General features: G+C 36.7%; 1 protein-coding gene across 7 annotated transcripts in view; it reads left to right on the top strand.

Moving 5' to 3' along the window:
* AKAP9 (A-kinase anchoring protein 9) overlaps positions 1 to 19,165 on the top strand; it is a 165,384-nt gene that overhangs the window by 105,148 nt on the left and 41,071 nt on the right. For 5 of the 7 annotated variants that reach the window (XR_003510874.1, XM_027540209.1, XM_027540210.1 and 2 more), the window contains 5 exons: positions 14,005 to 14,167; positions 14,982 to 15,194; positions 16,337 to 16,375; positions 17,777 to 18,009; positions 18,943 to 19,062. Coding sequence is in view for 6 of the 7 variants with exons in the window: in XM_027540209.1 (XP_027396010.1) it covers positions 14,005 to 14,167; positions 14,982 to 15,194; positions 16,337 to 16,375; positions 17,777 to 18,009; positions 18,943 to 19,062 (768 nt within the window). In the remaining variant the exon portion in view is untranslated. The remainder of the gene's footprint in view (positions 1 to 14,004; positions 14,168 to 14,981; positions 15,195 to 16,336; positions 16,376 to 17,776; positions 18,010 to 18,942; positions 19,063 to 19,165) is intronic. The other 2 variants (XM_027540208.1, XM_027540207.1) reach the window with 1 other exon arrangement.

Below are 19,165 nucleotides of genomic sequence, written 5' to 3'. Positions count from 1 at the left end.
AGGAGGAATGTGCCTTTCTCTGTGTATCAAATTTAAAGGCATATGTCTTACAACTAGTGGTGTTAATCTCAATTACTTGTGGTATCTGCTGGGTTTCTTCATTCTGTTATTATTTTCCTCTTGTAATTAATAAATATTTGGGGGGAGGTACTTTGATACCATGCAGATATCCTATTTCTCTTTAACTCTTTAAACTTCCACCCACTAGTCTTACCATCCATTGGTAGATCTTGCCTGTACCATTGTTCCTGTGATGTTCTAGTGGTGATTTTCTATCATCATTCATCATTTATTGATTGGAATTTTTCTGTAAGAGCTATTTCTTCACTCACATTTATTTTAACTAATCAGGCCTCGTGTGGACTCATAGCTATTAATTTTTTCAATGGGTTATCTGTAATCAAATTCTGTAATAGTTCTGTTCTAGCTTTGACGTGAAGAAGTCCTTCAGGTTGGCTTGTGGGCACTTCCATAGTGCTTCCTCCTTTGAACATTTGCACTATCACAGTCTCCAGGCCCATCTCGTATTTTCCCTGCCCCAGTCCTGGAATCAGCCCCTTCTCCAAGGAAGTTTTATTTTATTAGAAGTTCCCTTTATTAGAGGATGATGCTTTGAAACCAAGGCCTGGGTGCTATATGTGCTTGTTGTTAGTAAGGTGTCATGGTCCTCTCAGCAGACAGTTTGAAAAACAGTTGGCATCTATTTTTTTTCTGTATCTGTTTGTATATATAATAAAGGTATAAGTTCATTCTGATACCTCCACTACCACCACAGCATTCTTTCTGTCCTTTCCCCTTTCCTTTGTAACTTTGTTCTCCAAAGATGAGAGACCAGGCTCTCATGATCGATAGTAGTTTTACTTATTTGTTAACCATGTATACCCATAAAGTAATTTCATACCCATATATACCCATAAAGTAATTTTGCGGTTGCTAACCTATACCCCTGGGAAAAACAGTTTTACTGGCTAGAGTACAATAGTATTTTTTTTCATAAGATGGTTGGATGGCATCCCAACTCAACGGACATGAGTTTGAGCAAGCTCCGGAAGTCGGTGATGGACAGGGAAGCCTGGCATGCTGCAGTCCATGAGGTCACAAAGAGTCAGACATGACTGAATGACTGAACTGAAGTGACTGACTTTTTTCGTCTTTAGCCTTACAGTAAAGAAAGTACTGTTTTTCAGAGTATTTTAGGTTAAATCTTTTCTCCCTGCCCCTGAAGTGTGGGTTTGTTATCCATTTTTAATACAATTATGATCATTTGTTACAGTTTTTATTCCATTTTGGGTTCCCTGACACTTTGGTTAATTTTTTTTAAATTTTACATACAGTAAATTTCATTTTGTGTGTAGACAATTCTTTTGGTTGTGACAGATGCGTAGTGTTATGTAACTACAGACATTATAAAAAATAGTTCCATCTCCCCAAAACTTCCTGGTGCTCCTCCAGTCTTTTACACTCAGCCCCTCCTCCACCTCCTGTTCTTGACACTGTTAGCTACTTTCTGTGCCTATAACTTTGCCTTTCCCAGAGTGTCATGAATGAAGTCATGCACTATGCATTCTTTGGCTCTGCTTTCACTGTCTTAACAAAACCCACGTGGGATTCATCTACGTGTGTTAATAGTTTGTTTCTTTTGAGAGCCGAGGAGTGTGAACCGGTTTGTTTATCCAGAGGACATACAGATTGTTTCCAGCTTTGGGTCACCAGATATTTTTTCAGTAACTGATCTAACTTATATTTTTCAAAAAGATCACTTTGACCACCTTGTTAAGTAGAGACTGAGGGGATGGAGGGGTGCAGGGCAGAAGCATAGAAACCAGAGAACTTGCCCAGGCTTATAAGGTGGGTGTAAGTTAGAAATTGAACCCAGGCAGACTGACTTCAATTGGAGAAGGAAATGGCAACCCACTCCAGTGTTTTTGCCTGGAGAATCCCAGGGGTGGGGGATCCTGCTGGGCTGCCATCTCTGGGGTCGCACAGAGTCGGACACGATTGAAGTGACTTAGCAGACTGACTTCAGAGTCCATGCTCTTGACTGGCACTTTTTCTGACCTTTAGAAATGAAAGGAGTGAATCATTCTGTCAGTTAATGCTGACAGGTCAACTTACAGCCTGAGGAGTGGATTCTAAAATCTAATGCAGGTGGTTGAAGGGAGCACCTTGCTTACTTGACAAGAGCAATTTTACTGAAGTCAGTCAGTCAGTCAATTCAGTCGCTCAGTCGTGTCCAACTCTGCGATCCCATGAACTGCAGCATGCCCTGTCCATCACCAACTCCTGGACTTTACCCAAACTCATGTCCATTGAGTTGGTGATGCCATCCAACCATCTCATCCTCTGTCGTCCCCTTCCCTCCTGCCCTCAATCTTTCCCAACATCAGGGTCTTTTCCAATGAGTCAGCTCTTTGCATCAGGTTGCCAAAGTATTGGCGTTTCAGCTTCAGCATCAGTCCTTCCAGTTCCAATGAATATTCAGGACTGATCTCCTTTAGGATGGACTGGTTGGATGTCCTTGCAATCCAAGGGACTCTCAAGAGTCTTCTCCAACACCACAGTTCAAAAGCATCAATTCTTTGGCGCTCAGCTTTCTTTATAGTCCAACTTTCACATCCATACATGACCACTGGAAAAAACCATAGCTTTGACTAAACGGACCTTTGTTGGCAAAGTAATGTCTCTGCTTTTGAATATGCTATCTAGGTTGGTCATAACTTTCCTTCCAAGGAGTAAGCGTCTTTTAATTTCATGGCTGCAGTCACAATCTGCAGTGATTTTGGAGCCCCCAGAAATAAAGTCAGCCACTGTTTCCACTGTTTCCCCATCTGTTTGCCATGAAGTGATGGGTCCAGATGCCATGATGTTTGTGTTCTGAATGTTGAGCTTTAAGCCAACTTTTTCACTTTCCTCTTTCACTTTCATCAAGAGGCTGTTTAGTTCTTCTTCACTTTCTGCCGTAAGGGTGGTGTCATCTGCATATCTGAGGTTATTGATATTTCTCCTAGCAATCTTGATTCCAGCTTGTGCTTCTCCCAGCCCAGCGTTTCTCATGATGTACTCTGCATATAAATTAAATAAGCAGGGTGACAATATACAGCCTTTACGTACTCCTTTTCCTATTTGGAACCAGCCTGTTGTTCTATGTCCAGTTCTAACTGTTGCTTCCTGACCTGCATATAGGTTTCTCAAGAGACAGGTCAGGTGGTCTGGTATTCCCATCTCTTTCAGAATTTTCCACAGTTTATTGTGATCCACACAGGCAAAAGCTTTGGCATAGTCAGTAAAGCAGAAAGAAATGTTTTCTGGAACTCTCTTGCTTTTATGATGATCCAGCGGATGTTGGCAATTTGATCTCTGATTCCTCTGCCTTTTCTAAAACCTGAACATCTGGAAGTTCACAGTTCACGTATTGCTGAAGCCTGGCTTGGAAAATTTTGAGCATTACTTTACTAGCGTGTGAGATGAGTGCAGTTGTGCGGTAGTCTGAGCATTCTTTGGCATTGCCTTACTTGGGGATTGGAATGAAAACTGACCTTTTCCAGTCCTGTGGCCACTGCTGAGTTTTCCAAATTTGCTGGCATATCGAGTGCAGCACTTTCACAACATCATCTTTTAGGACTTGAAATAGCTCAACTGAAATTCTATCACCTCCACTAGCTTTGTTTGTAGTGATGCTTCCTAAGGCCCCCTTGATTTCACATTCCAGGATGTCTGGCTGTAGGTGAGTGATCACACCATGGTGATTATCTGGGTCATGAAGATTTCTTTTGTACAGTTCTTCTGTGTATTCTTGCCACCTCTTAATATCTTCTGCTTCTGTTAGGTCCCTACCATTTCTGTCCTTTGTTGAGCCCATTTTTGCATGAAGTAATGAAGGCCAAATCATAATTCAAGGGAAAATGAGTTTTTTAAGAAAAAGACTTCCTAGTAGAAACTTAGTGGATAAGTCAAGAAGAAAATTTGTGTCAAGGGCATCACATGTTGGCATAAGCCAGCATGGTGTGTTTGAGGATAGTGGGTCATTTTGTGTTAAGAACACCCAGGATGGAATGTGGGCAGCAGAGGGTAGAAGGCTTGCAGCGGTCAAGCCTTGCAGCCACAGTGTCCCTTGAGGGTAGAGTAGAAAAGTTTTAAGTTTATGCTGAAAAATGTGGGGAATCACTGAAATATTTTTGGTAGGAAATACTCTGAGATTTGTTTTTGTACAGGGATTTCCTCTAGTAGCATGTGGTGGATGGATGGGCTGGAAAAGAGTGAGGAGAGAGGCTGGATGTGCAGAAACAGGAGACTCTTAAAATACTCCAAGTGAAGAGGGTAGAAATCAAGTTAGGACAAGAGGGAAGTGATCTCAAAGCTTGCAGGAAGTTGAATTTGATAGAAATTGGTGTGACGTTGGATGTGGGGCATAAGGAACGGAAGAGGAAAGAAACCACAAGCTGATCCTTGACCGGCTGTTATCGGGGTATTTCATTTACTGAGATGGGGTTTACAAAAGAAATGAAGAATGAGTGCAGTTTTAGAGTGCATAGAGGGAAAAGATACTCTCTAGAGTCTAGAGTTCGGGAGACTAGATTAGAAGTTGGCGTCACCTTTAAAGACATTTGAAATTATGGTTTTGAAGAGTGTGGAGAACTAAATTTTTGTGCTGGTAGAGTGCTGAGATTTAAAAGGGAATCAAGGTATATCAATCTACAAAAGAGATTGAGAGAATGAGCAAGGAAAATCAAGAGAATAATGTCTTTGTTTTGTTTTGTTTTTAGAGAATAGTGTCTTAAAAGCCAGATGAGGAGTGATTTTGTGTAAATGTCAGATACCATGGAAAGGTAATGAATGCTGAGAATTTAGTGTCCATTGGATATTTCAATATAGGTGTCATCAGTGGCCTTCAGGAGAACAGTTTTGTGGCATTGATAGAGGAGGAATTCACAATTCAGCCAGTTACAGAAATGGAGTTGAAGAAATAGAGATAGCAATTTCATGACATCTGGCTGTGAAGAAAACAGAACAGTTGAAAGGGGCAGGATGCTTTTTCTACGGTTCATGTTTATATTGAGTAGCCATGGAAAAGTTGAATGTGCAGGTTGGAGGGGATGGGCCTTGTGAAGCAGATCCTTGGGGTGGGAGAGGACGGAATCCAGAACACAAGGGGCACACGTGGCCTTTGGGTCAGAGGGATTAAACTGCCTTTAGGATGGCGAGAGACATTATTGTCTGGGATTGTGGGCTTTTGTTTGGAGTTGGGGAGGAGTTTCAATGAAAACGCCCGATAGTATAAGTAAATATTTTCAAATATTCAAGGTTCTTTCTTTCCTTTTTTTTTTAAAAACTGGCTTGGTTTTATATAACTTTACTGGAAAATCGTAATTAAGCCTTATACTTAGCTTTAAGTTTGGAGGGTACACTAGGTTTCATGGAGTTCGCAGGTGACTCAGACAGTAAAGAATATGCCCGCAGTGTGGGAGACCTGGGTTCAATCCCTGGGTTGGGAAGATCCCCTGGAGGAGGGCCCGGCAACCCACTCCAGTGTTCTTGCCTGGAGAATCCCATGGACAGAGGAAGCTGGCAGGCTGTAGTCCATGGAGTTGCAAAGAGTTGGATATACCTGAGTAACTAACATTTTCACTTTCACTAACGTTCCATAGATGTATCTTGCTTTAATAAAATAATAAGTAATCATTTTCCTTATGAAGTATCAGGATATCTACCTTTATGGTCTGATTTCATAGTATCTGTGAGGAATGTTTTACTTTATGTATTAGATTTCACAAGTGATTTGCCCCATGGTATGTCCAAATCTATATAATAATATATCTTCTGGGATGGATTTCACTTCTCTTTTCCCGAGACAGGCTACCGTACGTATATTCAGGCTTGTATTCAACCTATTATAGTTCCTATTGGTTAGGATAACTTTGTTTTTGTTTTTAATCATCTGTGTTAAAGTGTAGTCTTGATTTGGTTTTGGTTTGGGGCCATGCTGTGCAGCATGTGGGGTCTTAGTTCCTTGACCAGGATTGAACCAGCCCCCTCTGCTTTGGGAGCATGGAGTCTTAACCACCGGACCACCAGGGAAGCCCCAGGTTGGGATAGCTTTTGTTGGACTAGGAGTAAACGTGCTGAGAGATTACTCTCAAGCCCTTAGAAAGTTAACCTCTTTAAGCTTGTCTTTATTTAGTAGTCTCATTGTGGTTCTGCAGAAAAGTTATCTATGAGAGTGTGGTTTCAGATTCTTGATTTTTGGATCAAGTACAAATAGGAATCAGTCTGTTCTGTGGAAATAGTCTTTTAGCAATTAAACTTTTCTAGAATCCAGAGGTAGTTTAGAGCCATAGGACATTATTTACCAAGAGATTCATTTCGGTGTTAGAAGAAAACAATGAATGATGAGGGATTTACTACCAAAGAAAGATTTTTATTATAGGCAACTCTCATGAACTTATAATCATTTTTTAGAATGATGGAATTTAAGGTGCATGTTTCTATATTTTCTCCAAAGAGGAGCCTTTTTCTGAGGATGAAACAGTAGTACTGTTAAGATTTTGTTTTGTCATTTTGTTATGACAAAAAAACAAAACATTTTGTTATGTTTTAAAATAAGCTGTACTAAAGTGTTGAAATACATTTGCTGTTAGGTGTTGCTCCTGTTGTGCGTGTCAGGGTATTGTAGCCAGGACTTAGTCTCTCTTAAATAACTTAGAAAAATAAAATAAATACAAAGGAGAGCAACAGAAGTCTTTTACAAGTTGAGACAAATATTTCTGGGGAAAAAAAGTTAAATGGCTTGACGTTGTACAGTTAAAGCTAAACATAACTCTGTTCCACAAATTAATAGCCTTCAAACATATATTGCAAATCTTGATTACCTGAAACCAGGGAATAATGAGCTAGTCTAGAAAATTAAAAGGGTGGCCTCTTAATAATTAAAGTTATTTGAACTGTTTTAGATTGCAAAAGGTGTTTTGTGCTTTCTAAAATTTCAAGAAAAAGAATATATTATTTCAATTATTCCAATTCAGGTAACCTATCTGAACATCAATATATGTAATATACCATCCGTTAATATGCTGTTTGGAGGAGAGCTGTTTGGCACTCTCTTACAAACATACTGTTATTTGAATTATTTTATTTCAGGGTCACCTTACTGAACATGAATTATGCCATCAGTTAATGTACTCTTGTTGTGAGGGCTGTTTACCCCATTCTGAGTCATCCTAATCTGCTGCTTTTTTGAGGTTTCTTTCTCCTAGCTTTTCTCTTTTTTCTTTGTAGTTAGTTCTTGCCTTGACCTAAATATTTCTATTTATAAAAGGATATGTCTTACTTTCAGGGTTTTTTTTTTTTTTCTTGCTTCAAATAAGAGAAATTGGACACCAGATTATCAAAGTAAACTTTAATTTGCAGAAAGAACTGAGAAAGAGTATTTTGAGAGGTATTTGAAATGCTGAGCAAGGATCCAGCCAGTTCATAAAGCTGAAAATCTAGGATATTGATGATTTTGTAACTGCTGAAGCCCCAAGAAAGTCAGATTTAGCTGCACGTTAAAGTGTCTTCTCAAAACTTACTGGAACCCTCATATACGAAGTCATAATGAATAGGAATTTGTCATTACCTCGTCTGGAACTGGTCATTTGGGGCATAGACAGACCAGTAACACTGAAGAAGCTGAAGTTGCACGGTTCTAAGAAGACCTACAAGACCTTCTAGAACTAACACCCAAAAAAGATGTCCTTTTCATTATAGGGGACTGGAATGCAAAAGTAGGAAGTCAAGAAACACCTGGTGTAACAGGCAAATTTGGCCTTGGAGTGTAGAATAAAGCATGGCAAAGGCCAATAGAGTTCTGCCAAGAGAACGCACTGGTCATAACAAACACCCTCTTCCAGCAACACAAGAGAAGACTCTACACATGGACATCACCAGATGGTCGACACCAAAATCAGATTGATTATATTCTTTGCAGCCAAAGATGGAGAAGCTCTATTCAGTCAGCAAAAACAAGACCAGGAGCTGACTGTGGCTCAGATCATGAACTCCTTATTGCCAAATTCAGACTGAAATTGAAGAAAGTGGAGAAAACCACTAGACCATTCAGGTATGACCTAAATCAAATCCCTTATGACTGACTATACAGTGAAAGTGAGAAATAGATTTAAGGGACTAGATCTGATAGAGTGCCTGATGAACTATGGATGGAGGTTCGTGACATTGTACAGGAGATAGGAATCAAGACCATCCCCAAGAAAAAGAAATGCAAAACAGCAAAATGGCTGTCTGAGGAAGCCTTACAAATAGCTATGAAAAGAAGGGAAGCAAAAAGCAAAGGAGAAAAGGAAAAGTATACCCATTTGAATGCAGAGTTCCAAAGAATAGCAAGGAGACATAAGAAAGCCTTCCTCAGTGATCAGAGCAAAGAAATAGAGGAAAGCAATAGAATGGGGAAGACTAGAGATCTCTTCAAGAAAATTAGAGATACCAAGGGAACATTTCATGCAAAGATGGGCTCAATAAAGGACAGAAATGGTAGGGACCTAACAGAAGCAGAAGATGATAAGAAGAGGTGGCAAGAATACACAGAAAAACTGTACAAAAAAAGATCTTCATGACCCAGATAATCACGATGGTGTGATCACTGACCTAGAGCCAGACATCCTGGAAAGTGAAGTCAAGTGGGCCTTAGGAAGCATCACTACGAACAAAGCTAGTGGAGGTGATGAAATTCCAGTTGAGCTATTTCAAATCCTGAAAGATGATGCTGTGAAAGTGCTGCATTCAATATGCCAGCAAATTTGGAAAACTCAGCAATGGCCACAGGACTGGAAAAGGTCAGTTTTCATTCCAATCCCCAAGTAAGGCAATGCCAAAGAATGCTCCAACTACCGCACAGTTGTGCTCATCTCACACACTAGTAAAGTAATACTCAAAATTGTCCAAGCCAGACTTCAGCAATACGTGAACTGTGAACTTCCAGATGTTTAAGCTGGTTTTAGAAAAGGCACATCAAATTGCCAACATCTGCTGGATCATTGAAAAAGCAAGAGAGTCCCAGAAAAACATCTATTTCTGCTTTATTGACTATGCCAAAGTCTTTGCCTGTGTGGATCACAGGCAAACTGTGGAAAATTCTGAAAGAGATGGGAATACCAGACCACCTGACCTGCCTCTTGAGAAACCTGTATGCAGGTCAGGAAGCAACAGGTAGAACTGGACATAGAACAACAGACTGGTTCCAAAAGGAAAAGGAGTATGTCAAGGCTGTATATTGTCACCCTACTTATTTAACTTCTATGCAGAGTACATCATGAGAAACGCTGGACTGGAAGAAGCACAAGCTGGAATCAAGATTTCGGCTAAAAATATTAATAACCTCAGATATTCAGATGACACCACCCTGATGGCAGAATGTGAAGAACTAAAGAGCCTCTTGACGAAAGTGAAAGAGGAGAGTGAAAAAGTTGGCTTAAAGCTCAACATTCAGAACACAAAGATCGTGGTATCCAGACCCATCACTTCATGGCAAATAGATGGAGAAACAGTGGAAACAGTGGCTAATTTTATATTTCTGGGCTCAGAAATCACTGCAGATGGTGATTACAGCCATGAAATTAAAAGATGCTTACTCCTTGGAAGGAAAGTTATGATCAACCTAGACAGCATATTCAAAAGCAGAGACATTACTTTGCCAACAAAGGTCCGTCTAGTCAAGGCTATGGTTTTTCCAGTGGTCATGTGTAGATGTGAGAGTTGGACTGTGAAGAAAGCTGAGCGCCCAAGAATTGATGCTTTTGAACTGTGGTGTTGGAGAGGACTCTTGAGAGTCCCTTGGACTGCAAGGACATCCAACCAGTCCACCCTAAAGGAAATCAGTCCTGGGTGTTCATGGAAGCACTGATGCTGAAGCCGAAACTCCAATACTTTGGCCACCTGATGTGAAGAGCTGACTCATTTGAAAGACGCTGATACTGGGAAAGATTGAGGGCAGGAGTAGAAGGGGAGAACAGAGGATGAGATTGTTCCATGGCATCGCCGACTGAACGGACATGGGTTTTGGTGGATTCCGGGAGTTGGTGATGGACAGGAAGGCCTGGCGTGCTGCGGTTCATGGAGTCACAAAGAATGGACACGACTGAGTGACTGATCTGAACTGAACTGTCTGGAATTCTAGACAGCAATGCTCTTCCACCATCCCAAACCATATTGCTATAGATTCTGAGCTTTCAGTAAAAAATGTCATTTTCTCTCTCCTATTATTAACAAACTGTGAAGGATTTGGGTATTGACTCCTCTGAAGATATTTTGTGTAGTGAAAGTGGCCATAAAAATGGGTTTTTGTTGATAGGCTTGGTTTAGTGTAGGATTTTCCCATAGCAGATAAGATTTTGTGAGTTAAGGATATTTAATTACTGGGTAGAGAAAAGTCACCACAGTGAAAGATTTTTCATTTATTTAAAACAACTTTCATGTTCAGCTTTTCAAATTCTGAGTAACTGGTTTATTCACTATTGTCGAGGTTTCTCAAGGTACCAGAGGGCCATTATATACAACTTGTGCTCTTAAGTCTTAGTCAGAGTTCATAGTGTAGGTTAAGTGGTATAATTATCAGCTATTGTATATTATACAATGCAGCTTTAAAAAGAGGTGTTTTTTTTTTCCTTAACAACTACTCTGTAAATAATTCAGTGTAGAAATAGGTTATAACCGAACCATCTATATTTAGTTTTAATGACTGCTCAAAAGAATGGGTGTTATTTTAAGGAAATATCAAAAGGAAATACTTAGTTTTCCAGAAAGAGTTACAATTATTGGGTATAGTTGAAGAACTGATTGATAATGTGGATTCAGACCTTTTTGAGTTTACATTTTTAAATTAAAACATGTTTTAATGGAATGGAAAAACACTAGCTTATCTTAGAAGCATTATAAACTATCTAAATATCCTTTTCAGAGCTCTGACGTGGAACTTGGATCCTGTTAGGCAGGCTTTTTTGTGGGTGTGTTAATTCAGATTCCACCTGTCAGTGTACCTATAGGTACAGGCATTAAACCACACCCTGTGTTCTGACCTTTCCTCAGGGGACACTGACTAGAATCCTTTGGCTCAGCATGAGAGGCTGTTTGAATAGCTCAGTTCAGAAGAGCATTGAATGAAGCAGCAAGAACAAGGGAAATAATTTTGCAACTGCGATTCTTAAGGCTGCTGCTATGGAGACTTCAAACTTGACTTTCCCTGCCAGGTTTTACTTGGAAGGCTTTTACTTCCACAGACATATTTGATAGCGAGAGCAGTCTTATTGCTTAGCTAATGAGATATTTATATTTTCATTCTTCAACATTTTAGTCATTATTCTAATTTAAAACATGTTTACTTGCTTTTAGTTTTGTTTTTGTTTTTGTTTTGTTCTGGTTTCTTTGTTTTGTTTTGCTGAAGACTGGTGGGGACCTAATTTTTCTTATTTGTGGGGTTTTTTTTCTTTTGTTGTTTAGTTGTATGAATTAATTTTTATGTTTATTTGATAGTGCCAAAGAAAATTTTTCATACTGCTATGGTATATCTTTATAAAGTAAACAGAACTTTTTAGTGTAGTGGAAAACTGGTAAAGCAAATGAGGAAAATTAGCGGCTACAACTTCTAGAATGGATTCGTACAAGACCTATTTGGCAACTGTCAAACTTAGTGATTCGTGGTTGGAAGAACAAGATGAAGACATTTATGAGGTTGAATCCCGTGTACCATTACCACATCCTTTTCCTCTGTGTGAACATTTGGATGAAAATAACTCCGTAATTATTAATACTTCTATTTTTCATATTATTCATAAAAGAAATGGGCACATATTAAAGCTTATTTCTAAAATTTCCCTGCCTACCCCTCCTTATTCAGTAAGTATAAAAATTTGGTTTTTTTATAGTTTTATGCTTTCAGTTTTTTATATATTTAGTGAAAAAAGCTATAATGAGAAATGAACTTTAAATGTCTTTGGTAAGGGTAAATGGAATAGAATCTTCTTTTCCTGTTGTGTGGTTCATTCATCCTGTAATGATTAATGTATTGAAGGGCAAAATTTCGTCCACAAGCCCCAACTTGGCAATGTGTTTAATTACATAAAGCTAAATGAGATAATATTTCAGTTCTGCCACGCCAGACAAGCTATTTAAAGAGATCCTGCTTGTCCTTAAGAATCTTACTTCTCTGTGTTTATGATGCCAATCTTTAGTAAAAGCAGGCTGGTTGTATTTGAGGGAATAGGCATTCTCATACCTAAAATAGCTAAGTGAATTGTCATTGAGCCAATCATTTGGCATAATGGCTCTAGTTCCAGAAACGAAAAAAGAAAGCCTGGATTCTAATTTCAGGTTTTTTTGCTAACTGCCTAAGAAACTTATATTTAATATGCCTACTAATCCTGTGAAAAAATACCTTTTTCTACTTTTTATGTGAAATGTATATTATTAACAGTGTTCAGGGTATTTAGCATAGTTAGTCTTTCAGGTTCATTTGACTTTTAAATGTTGTGAATGATTTACTCCAAGTTATTCAGCCCTTTTAATGACTTTCATGGCTTTAACGATGTACTACCTTATATTTCAGATGCTTTCAGAATAGTTTCGTTACCTCCCCTGAAGCTTTTATATATTAGAGTGACAAAATATTTACTGATTGTTTATAAGTATTTCTAATGTAGGTTTTAAATTATTATTTGAGAATATTGAATATGATATTTTTATATATTTCACATTATTAGGTGTAGGTATTGTATAAATATTAGGAATAAACTGTACCTTACCTAGATAGAAGAGATTTTTTAACATTTACAATGTTTACATAAATATTTGAAAGACTCTCTTATTCCAGTAGGGTATTGGTGCTCTCTGCCATAATAAGTGAAGTTTGTTTGCTAGATCTACTGCATTTGAGTCCCTGCCAACTTTTTGTTTTGCTTTGTAAAACTGAAGTTCCTAATATTTCTTGTAGGCTTTACTGTAATATTTACATGCATTTTAATGAAATTTTATACCTTGTCAAGAGATAGAATATAGACACAAACTTTAAATTTTTTTCTAAAGGAAGTATTTATTTTGTTGTAAGTGTATTTGTATAGTAAATTTGAAGAAGGAAAAAACTCATATCCTAGTTAGTTAGAGCTGTGAACTCTTGGAGATTCATGTATTTACCAGGCAGCCATTTTATAATGTACAGAAAAAAATTACATGGGGAAGCAGTTGATTTATTTTTTAAATATTGACTCTAAGTGCAGAAGCATGCTGTATATAAATAGTTCATGTTTTATGGCCACTTTTTAATATTAAAAATTAATATGTACTGGTTATCCACATTAAAGGAAAGTAATCTTTTGCCAGTCAAAAGTAAAAAATATATATATATGAATTTTATCTTTGTTGAGGTAATAGCATATTACTAGAGATATTTTAGAAAATATTTTGTGATTAAAATGTATTTAATTTCCCATTATGACTCTTAAATGTATGTTCATATTATTTTCAAATAAGTTATGAATGATAAAATTTAAAACAAGACTAGTTCCACGCTGGTTGGATACTGATTTATCCAACAACGAAAAGTTACCACCAAAAGCCTTGTTTAGTAACTCTAAAATCTATTTTCTATGGTAAATTTTAAAATGCTGTGGTAAATTTTTTTAAATTTAATAATGTTAATATTAAGTACTAGAAACACTTGAGCTCAATTTTCCCCCTTATAGTTGTTTCAGTAAAAACAGAGAAAGCAGGTACTAACAGTAAGAAGCAATTATTTATGTTGAGTAAAGTTAGAATATATCTCTGTATACATTTCTTGTGCACAGCTAATGTGTCTACTGAACTGCGCTATCTACTAATATTAGCATGCACTAGAAATATTAAATGACTACAGTTCAACAGTATATCTTTATTTTCATTAAAAATTTTTTTAAAAGCTTTAATAGAGAATGGCACTGATATTCTTAACACTCTGTCTTCCTTCATATACTTTCCCTCTTTGTTTAGCTGGAACATGCAAAAGTTACACAGACAGAATTGATGCGTGAGTCATTTAGACAGAAACAAGAAGTGACTGAGTCCCTTAAGTGCCAAGACGAGTTGCGAGAGCGCCTTCATGAGGAGTCCAGGGCCAGAGAACAGCTGGCTGTGGAGCTCAGTAAGGCCGAGAGTGAGTACCCTGCTGTTGGCTATTGAGGATGGAGAAATTTCCAGTCTAAAAATAGATTTTGGTGCAAGCCAAGTTTGGAAACCAGCAATCTACTTTTAATTTCAAATGAGCACTGAAAAATAGTTGTAGCTTGTCTTCAAAATTCCTCTAAGCAGCTTTTAAAACTATATATAGTTTTTAGTTATGAAAGTACTTAATAGAATTATATGAAAGTATTTAAAATTATACAGAATACAAAAGTGAATGATGGTGAGTTGTTACCATAATCCCTCCATCCTAAGACAGCTCTTTTCATTTAAAGATGAGGGAACTGGAACAGAGATACTAATAAATTGTTCGAAGTCACCTTTAAATGCTGATCCAGGCTTTAAGCCTCTGAAGCCCCACGCTATTTATATCATACCATGCTATTGTGGGTGATAGGCTTCTAGAATCACTTTAAGTGTCAACTTTCTCTAGTATATTTAAAATGTGATTCAGTTCACAGGCATTTGATTTATATTAAGCTTTCCAGGAACCTATCTCTTTAATAAAATATGTTACACCAACATGATGTGATAAATTAGCATAACAAGTAATAGAAAATTCAGAGAAATTTCATATTTAAACACAATGGCTAATAAGAATACTGTATTGAACATATTATAGTTGCTACTATCAGCAGCAGCAAATTGATTTAAGGTTTTTAAAAGGTGAAATGATTTATTTTTTTTTGAAATGATTTGAAATTTGCTGACAGTACACCTTTTTTTAATATAAATATGTAATAGCAAAATTTGAAATAATAACCATTCCTTGTTAATTTTATTTATAGGTGTCATTGATGGCTATGCAGATGAGAAAACACTTTTTGAAAGGCAAATTCAGGAAAAAACTGATATAATAGATCGTCTTGAGCAGGAGTTGTTATGTGCAGGTAGTAGATTACAAGAACTAGAAGCAGAGCAACAGCAGATCCAAGAAGAAAGAGAATTACTGTCGCGGCAGAAGGAGGCTATGAAAGCAGGGGCGGGCCCTGCTGAGCAGCGTACGTATCTCTCGACTTCATGTGAAACGTTCCTTAAAAGTTCAACATGACTTCTTTTTCCCCTTTCAGTGCCATGATTTATGCTTTATATAAGGATTGAAAAATAATAAGAAAATCTACCTTACTGGTAATTGTCTTATTAGCCAACCATGTGGAATCAGGTTTGGTTTTTTCCTTCTTTTTCCTTTGGCATATGATAACAGGAATGATAATTCTTTGTATTTCCTCAAACCTCTGCCTAAAGAGAACGCTGGATATAATGAAGCAGGATTTTTTTTTAAGTTGTATGAGATTTAGTTCTTTTAATTGCAGAAAGGCAGCAAAATGTACACCTGGATTAACTAACTAAGAGCACTGATCTGGCACTAGTTGTGAGCAGGGTGGGGTGGATTTCACCCTGCAAGATAATAGATTGAAAAGGCTATTAGAAGCAGGCTGACATTTAGTTGAATATAAGCAGGAGGTCAAAGAATAAATAAGTTTACTGATAACCTCTAATCTTTTCTTAAATGAAAAATTAGGTAAATTAGTGGTTTAAAAAATAGATATCAGTCTTTGTAACAGTGGAACTTTAAATCCTTTTAGTCATATCCTTTCACCTTTATATTATGGCTTCCTTGGTAGCTCAATTGGTAAAGACTCTGCCTGCAATGCAGGAGACCCCGGTTCGATTCCTGGATTGGGAGAAGGGACGGCTACCCACTCCAGTATTCTGGCCTGGAGAATTCCATGGGCTGTATTATAGTCCATGGGGTCACAAAGAGTCGGACACAGCTGAGTGACTTTCACTTTCATCTTTATATTATACATGCAGTTAGAATTATAAATGTTTAGTTTTACTAATTAAATTTTATCAATTTAGAGATACAACATACATTTTTATAATATGGTAAAACTTTTCTGGTTGCTTAGATTTGTTTAACACAGGTTTAGGGTTGTCCTTTTTCATGTGCAAAGTGTGTTTATCATGCATGTACAATATTCAAAGAATTTGAATACGTCTCAAAATGTAACCTGTGACAGTATGTTCAGCTTTTACTCCTAGTTGTTTTGTGTGTGTGTATATATTACTGTGTTTTAGGAAATAGCTGACATGTAAATCACCATGTTTTGTTGTATGTGTGTGTGTTTTTTCCTAATAGGACTAGTAGATGCTGCAGTCGATGCAGCGCCTGGAGCAGGTGTGTTTACACAGTTGCATGGCCATTGGGTGACCCTTGGATTTTTCAGTCAACTAATATATCTCTAATTTTGCTGCTGTGTTTTATACTTACAAGTTTTTCTAACAACAAAAAAAACTTTTCTTACAATAAAAATTTGGAATTAAAAACTGAGATTCATAGTGACCATCATCATATTATTCCCACAGAGCTTAAGACTATTTCAGTTTTTTCAAGAAAATGGATGAAATAGTGGTAGGCAATATAATATAAATTAAAAGTTATTTTCTTTAACGAATATATTAAGTTCTTACAACCTATGCCTTTTTACAGTACTCTTTTCTAAATCAGTATCTAAGATGATGGTATCAACAAGATCAGTGAAATTTAGTGAAGAGACTTTCTGGTTGATTACTTTTGTATTAACATCTAAATCAGCGTTGTTTAAAAGGAAAGCTGCTTTCTGTAGATTCTTAATCCTGAGTACAGTGTCGACAGACCAGTTAGTATAAAGACTCTGGAGTTACAGTCATTCCATTTTCTTCATTAGACAATTGTTTTACTTTGCTGTATAAAATTTATTATTGTATGACTAATAATAGCTAAAACTTATATGTATATGTAGTCCTTACATAGTCTAGGCACTATTTTTCACACATTGATATATTAACTTATTTGATATATTATAAATTAACTTATTGTGGGGAAATAACTCAGAGGTCAGTACTGTTATTAACTCCCATTTGACATACAAGGAAATTGAAGGACATCATATTAAATGTCAGAAGTGGTAGAGTTAGGATGTTAACCCACAGTTTTTGCACTTAAGCACCACACTGCCTCTCATACTTGTCAGTTTTCCCTTGATACACATACATGTGAATGTGTAAGACTAACTCAGGAATGTGGATCAAATAAGGAGAAAGACTAACAGGAAATTCTGATTCTGGTTATGTTTCTTTTCTGTAACTCTTACTTACCTTGGTTAAAGATTTACAGTATTTGATTTTCGTGTGTGTTGTGTATGCATATAAAAATGACTTTACAGGTTTGGAATGGATTGACTTTCGCCTGAGGTGAGTTATTTCTGTGCTTGCATTTGGTTAGATTTTGCTCGTTTCCTTGTAGTGAAAGTAGACTTTGAGGGGGTCATTTGCTGTGTTCTTTTATTGTTTTTAGTGATAGGACATAATTCTTTTTGTTAATTCTGTATGATTTTATTGATACTAGCTTGCTTACTTATATCGGAATGTGTTATTTTGATATTTTCACATAAGTATTTTCCTTTTTCACATGTTTTTGAAATGAAACTCAGCCCCTTAACTTCATGAAGTTAAAATCTGAACACAGTTATGGGTGATTTCCTTATCATAACATCATTAATTGTGACTTAATGTAGTATGTTTTTGCATTCATGAACAGAATTACTACAGGAGACAGAAAAACTGATGAAGGAAAAACTAGAGGTACAGTGTCAAGCTGAAAAAGTGCGTGATGACCTTCAAAAACAAGTGAAAGCTCTAGAAATGGACGTCGAAGAGCAAGTCAGTAGATTTATAGAACTGGAACAGGAGAAAAATGCTGAACTAATGGATTTAAGGCAACAAAACCAAGCACTGGAAAAGCAGTTAGAAAAAATGAGAAAATTTTTAGATGTAAGTATTCTTAACTTTAATAACTTTTTCATGGGAATGCTACTTGCTACTGTTCTATGTTGTGGATTTTAAATTATGAAAAGACTTAAATTCTACTATTTTTATCTGTGTCATCTAATTAATTAAAAAGTATTACTTAAAAATTTTTATTATGCAGCTTTTAGAATTAAAAGCAGTACCAACAGATTACGAATAAGCCCTACCAGTTAGCCTTTCCAGATTCATAGTTAAGAAACTTGTCCTAGCCTTTTTCTGAACCAGTAGTCAGACCAAGTAAGGATCCTAAGAACTAACTGTCCACCATTTCACCCATAAAACGTATACACACGAGTAACAGTGTGCCCTGGAAGCAAAGAACTGCAGCTGTTTTATGCTGTCATTACTGTCTTCCAAAAAAGATGTTAAATCTCTAATTTCATGTGGATTTTCTTCTTTGGAGTTTCATTAAGTCTTATGTTATCTTCACAGATCAGAGAATCAGATTCTAAAATACTTTGTAATTTTAGGTATTTTAAAAAACCTATATTAAAATGAAAAAAATGTAACTACAACACAATTTGTTCTACTTATTTTGCCTAAATATTGGGAGTCCTCCTTTGTTCCAAAAAAGTAAATTCATTTTAAGGAGACCATTTTAATTTCATTTTGTATTTAACATTACTTGAATTGTAAAAAGTGTTGTGCTTCAGATAACATTTAAGTGCTTGCATTTTTGCTGAAGAGCCGTGGGTTATGTATCATACAAGAGCTCTACTAGGCTATGTACCATGCAACAAGTGTTATCTTCTTAAACCTTTTTGGTTTGGAGCATTTCTGTGATCATCAGTCGTTCATCTTCAAACAGGCAACTGTGCCTACAATTAAAGGGAAGTAAGGGAAATCATAACGTCAATAAATATTATTTCTTCAGTTACTATCATTATTAAACTTTAGGAACAAGCTGTCGATAGAGAACACGAGAGAGATGTATTCCAACAGGAAATACAGAAACTGGAACAACAACTTAAGGTTGTGCCTCGATTCCAGCCTGTCAGTGAACACCAAACTAGAGAGGTAATGTTTTTATTGATACTGTCTTCCGTACGTTAATTTGTATATTATATATAAAGTAAGATTCATATCTTAAAAAACTTGAATTCTTTCTATTGTATATCAG

This window comes from Bos indicus x Bos taurus, chromosome 4 (genome assembly GCF_003369695.1).
Source record: "Bos indicus x Bos taurus breed Angus x Brahman F1 hybrid chromosome 4, Bos_hybrid_MaternalHap_v2.0, whole genome shotgun sequence".
Classification (NCBI taxonomy): Eukaryota; Metazoa; Chordata; class Mammalia; order Artiodactyla; family Bovidae; genus Bos; species Bos indicus x Bos taurus.
The sequence above is the reverse complement of the archived record's forward strand: the minus strand, read 5'-3'. Positions and strand labels throughout refer to the sequence as shown.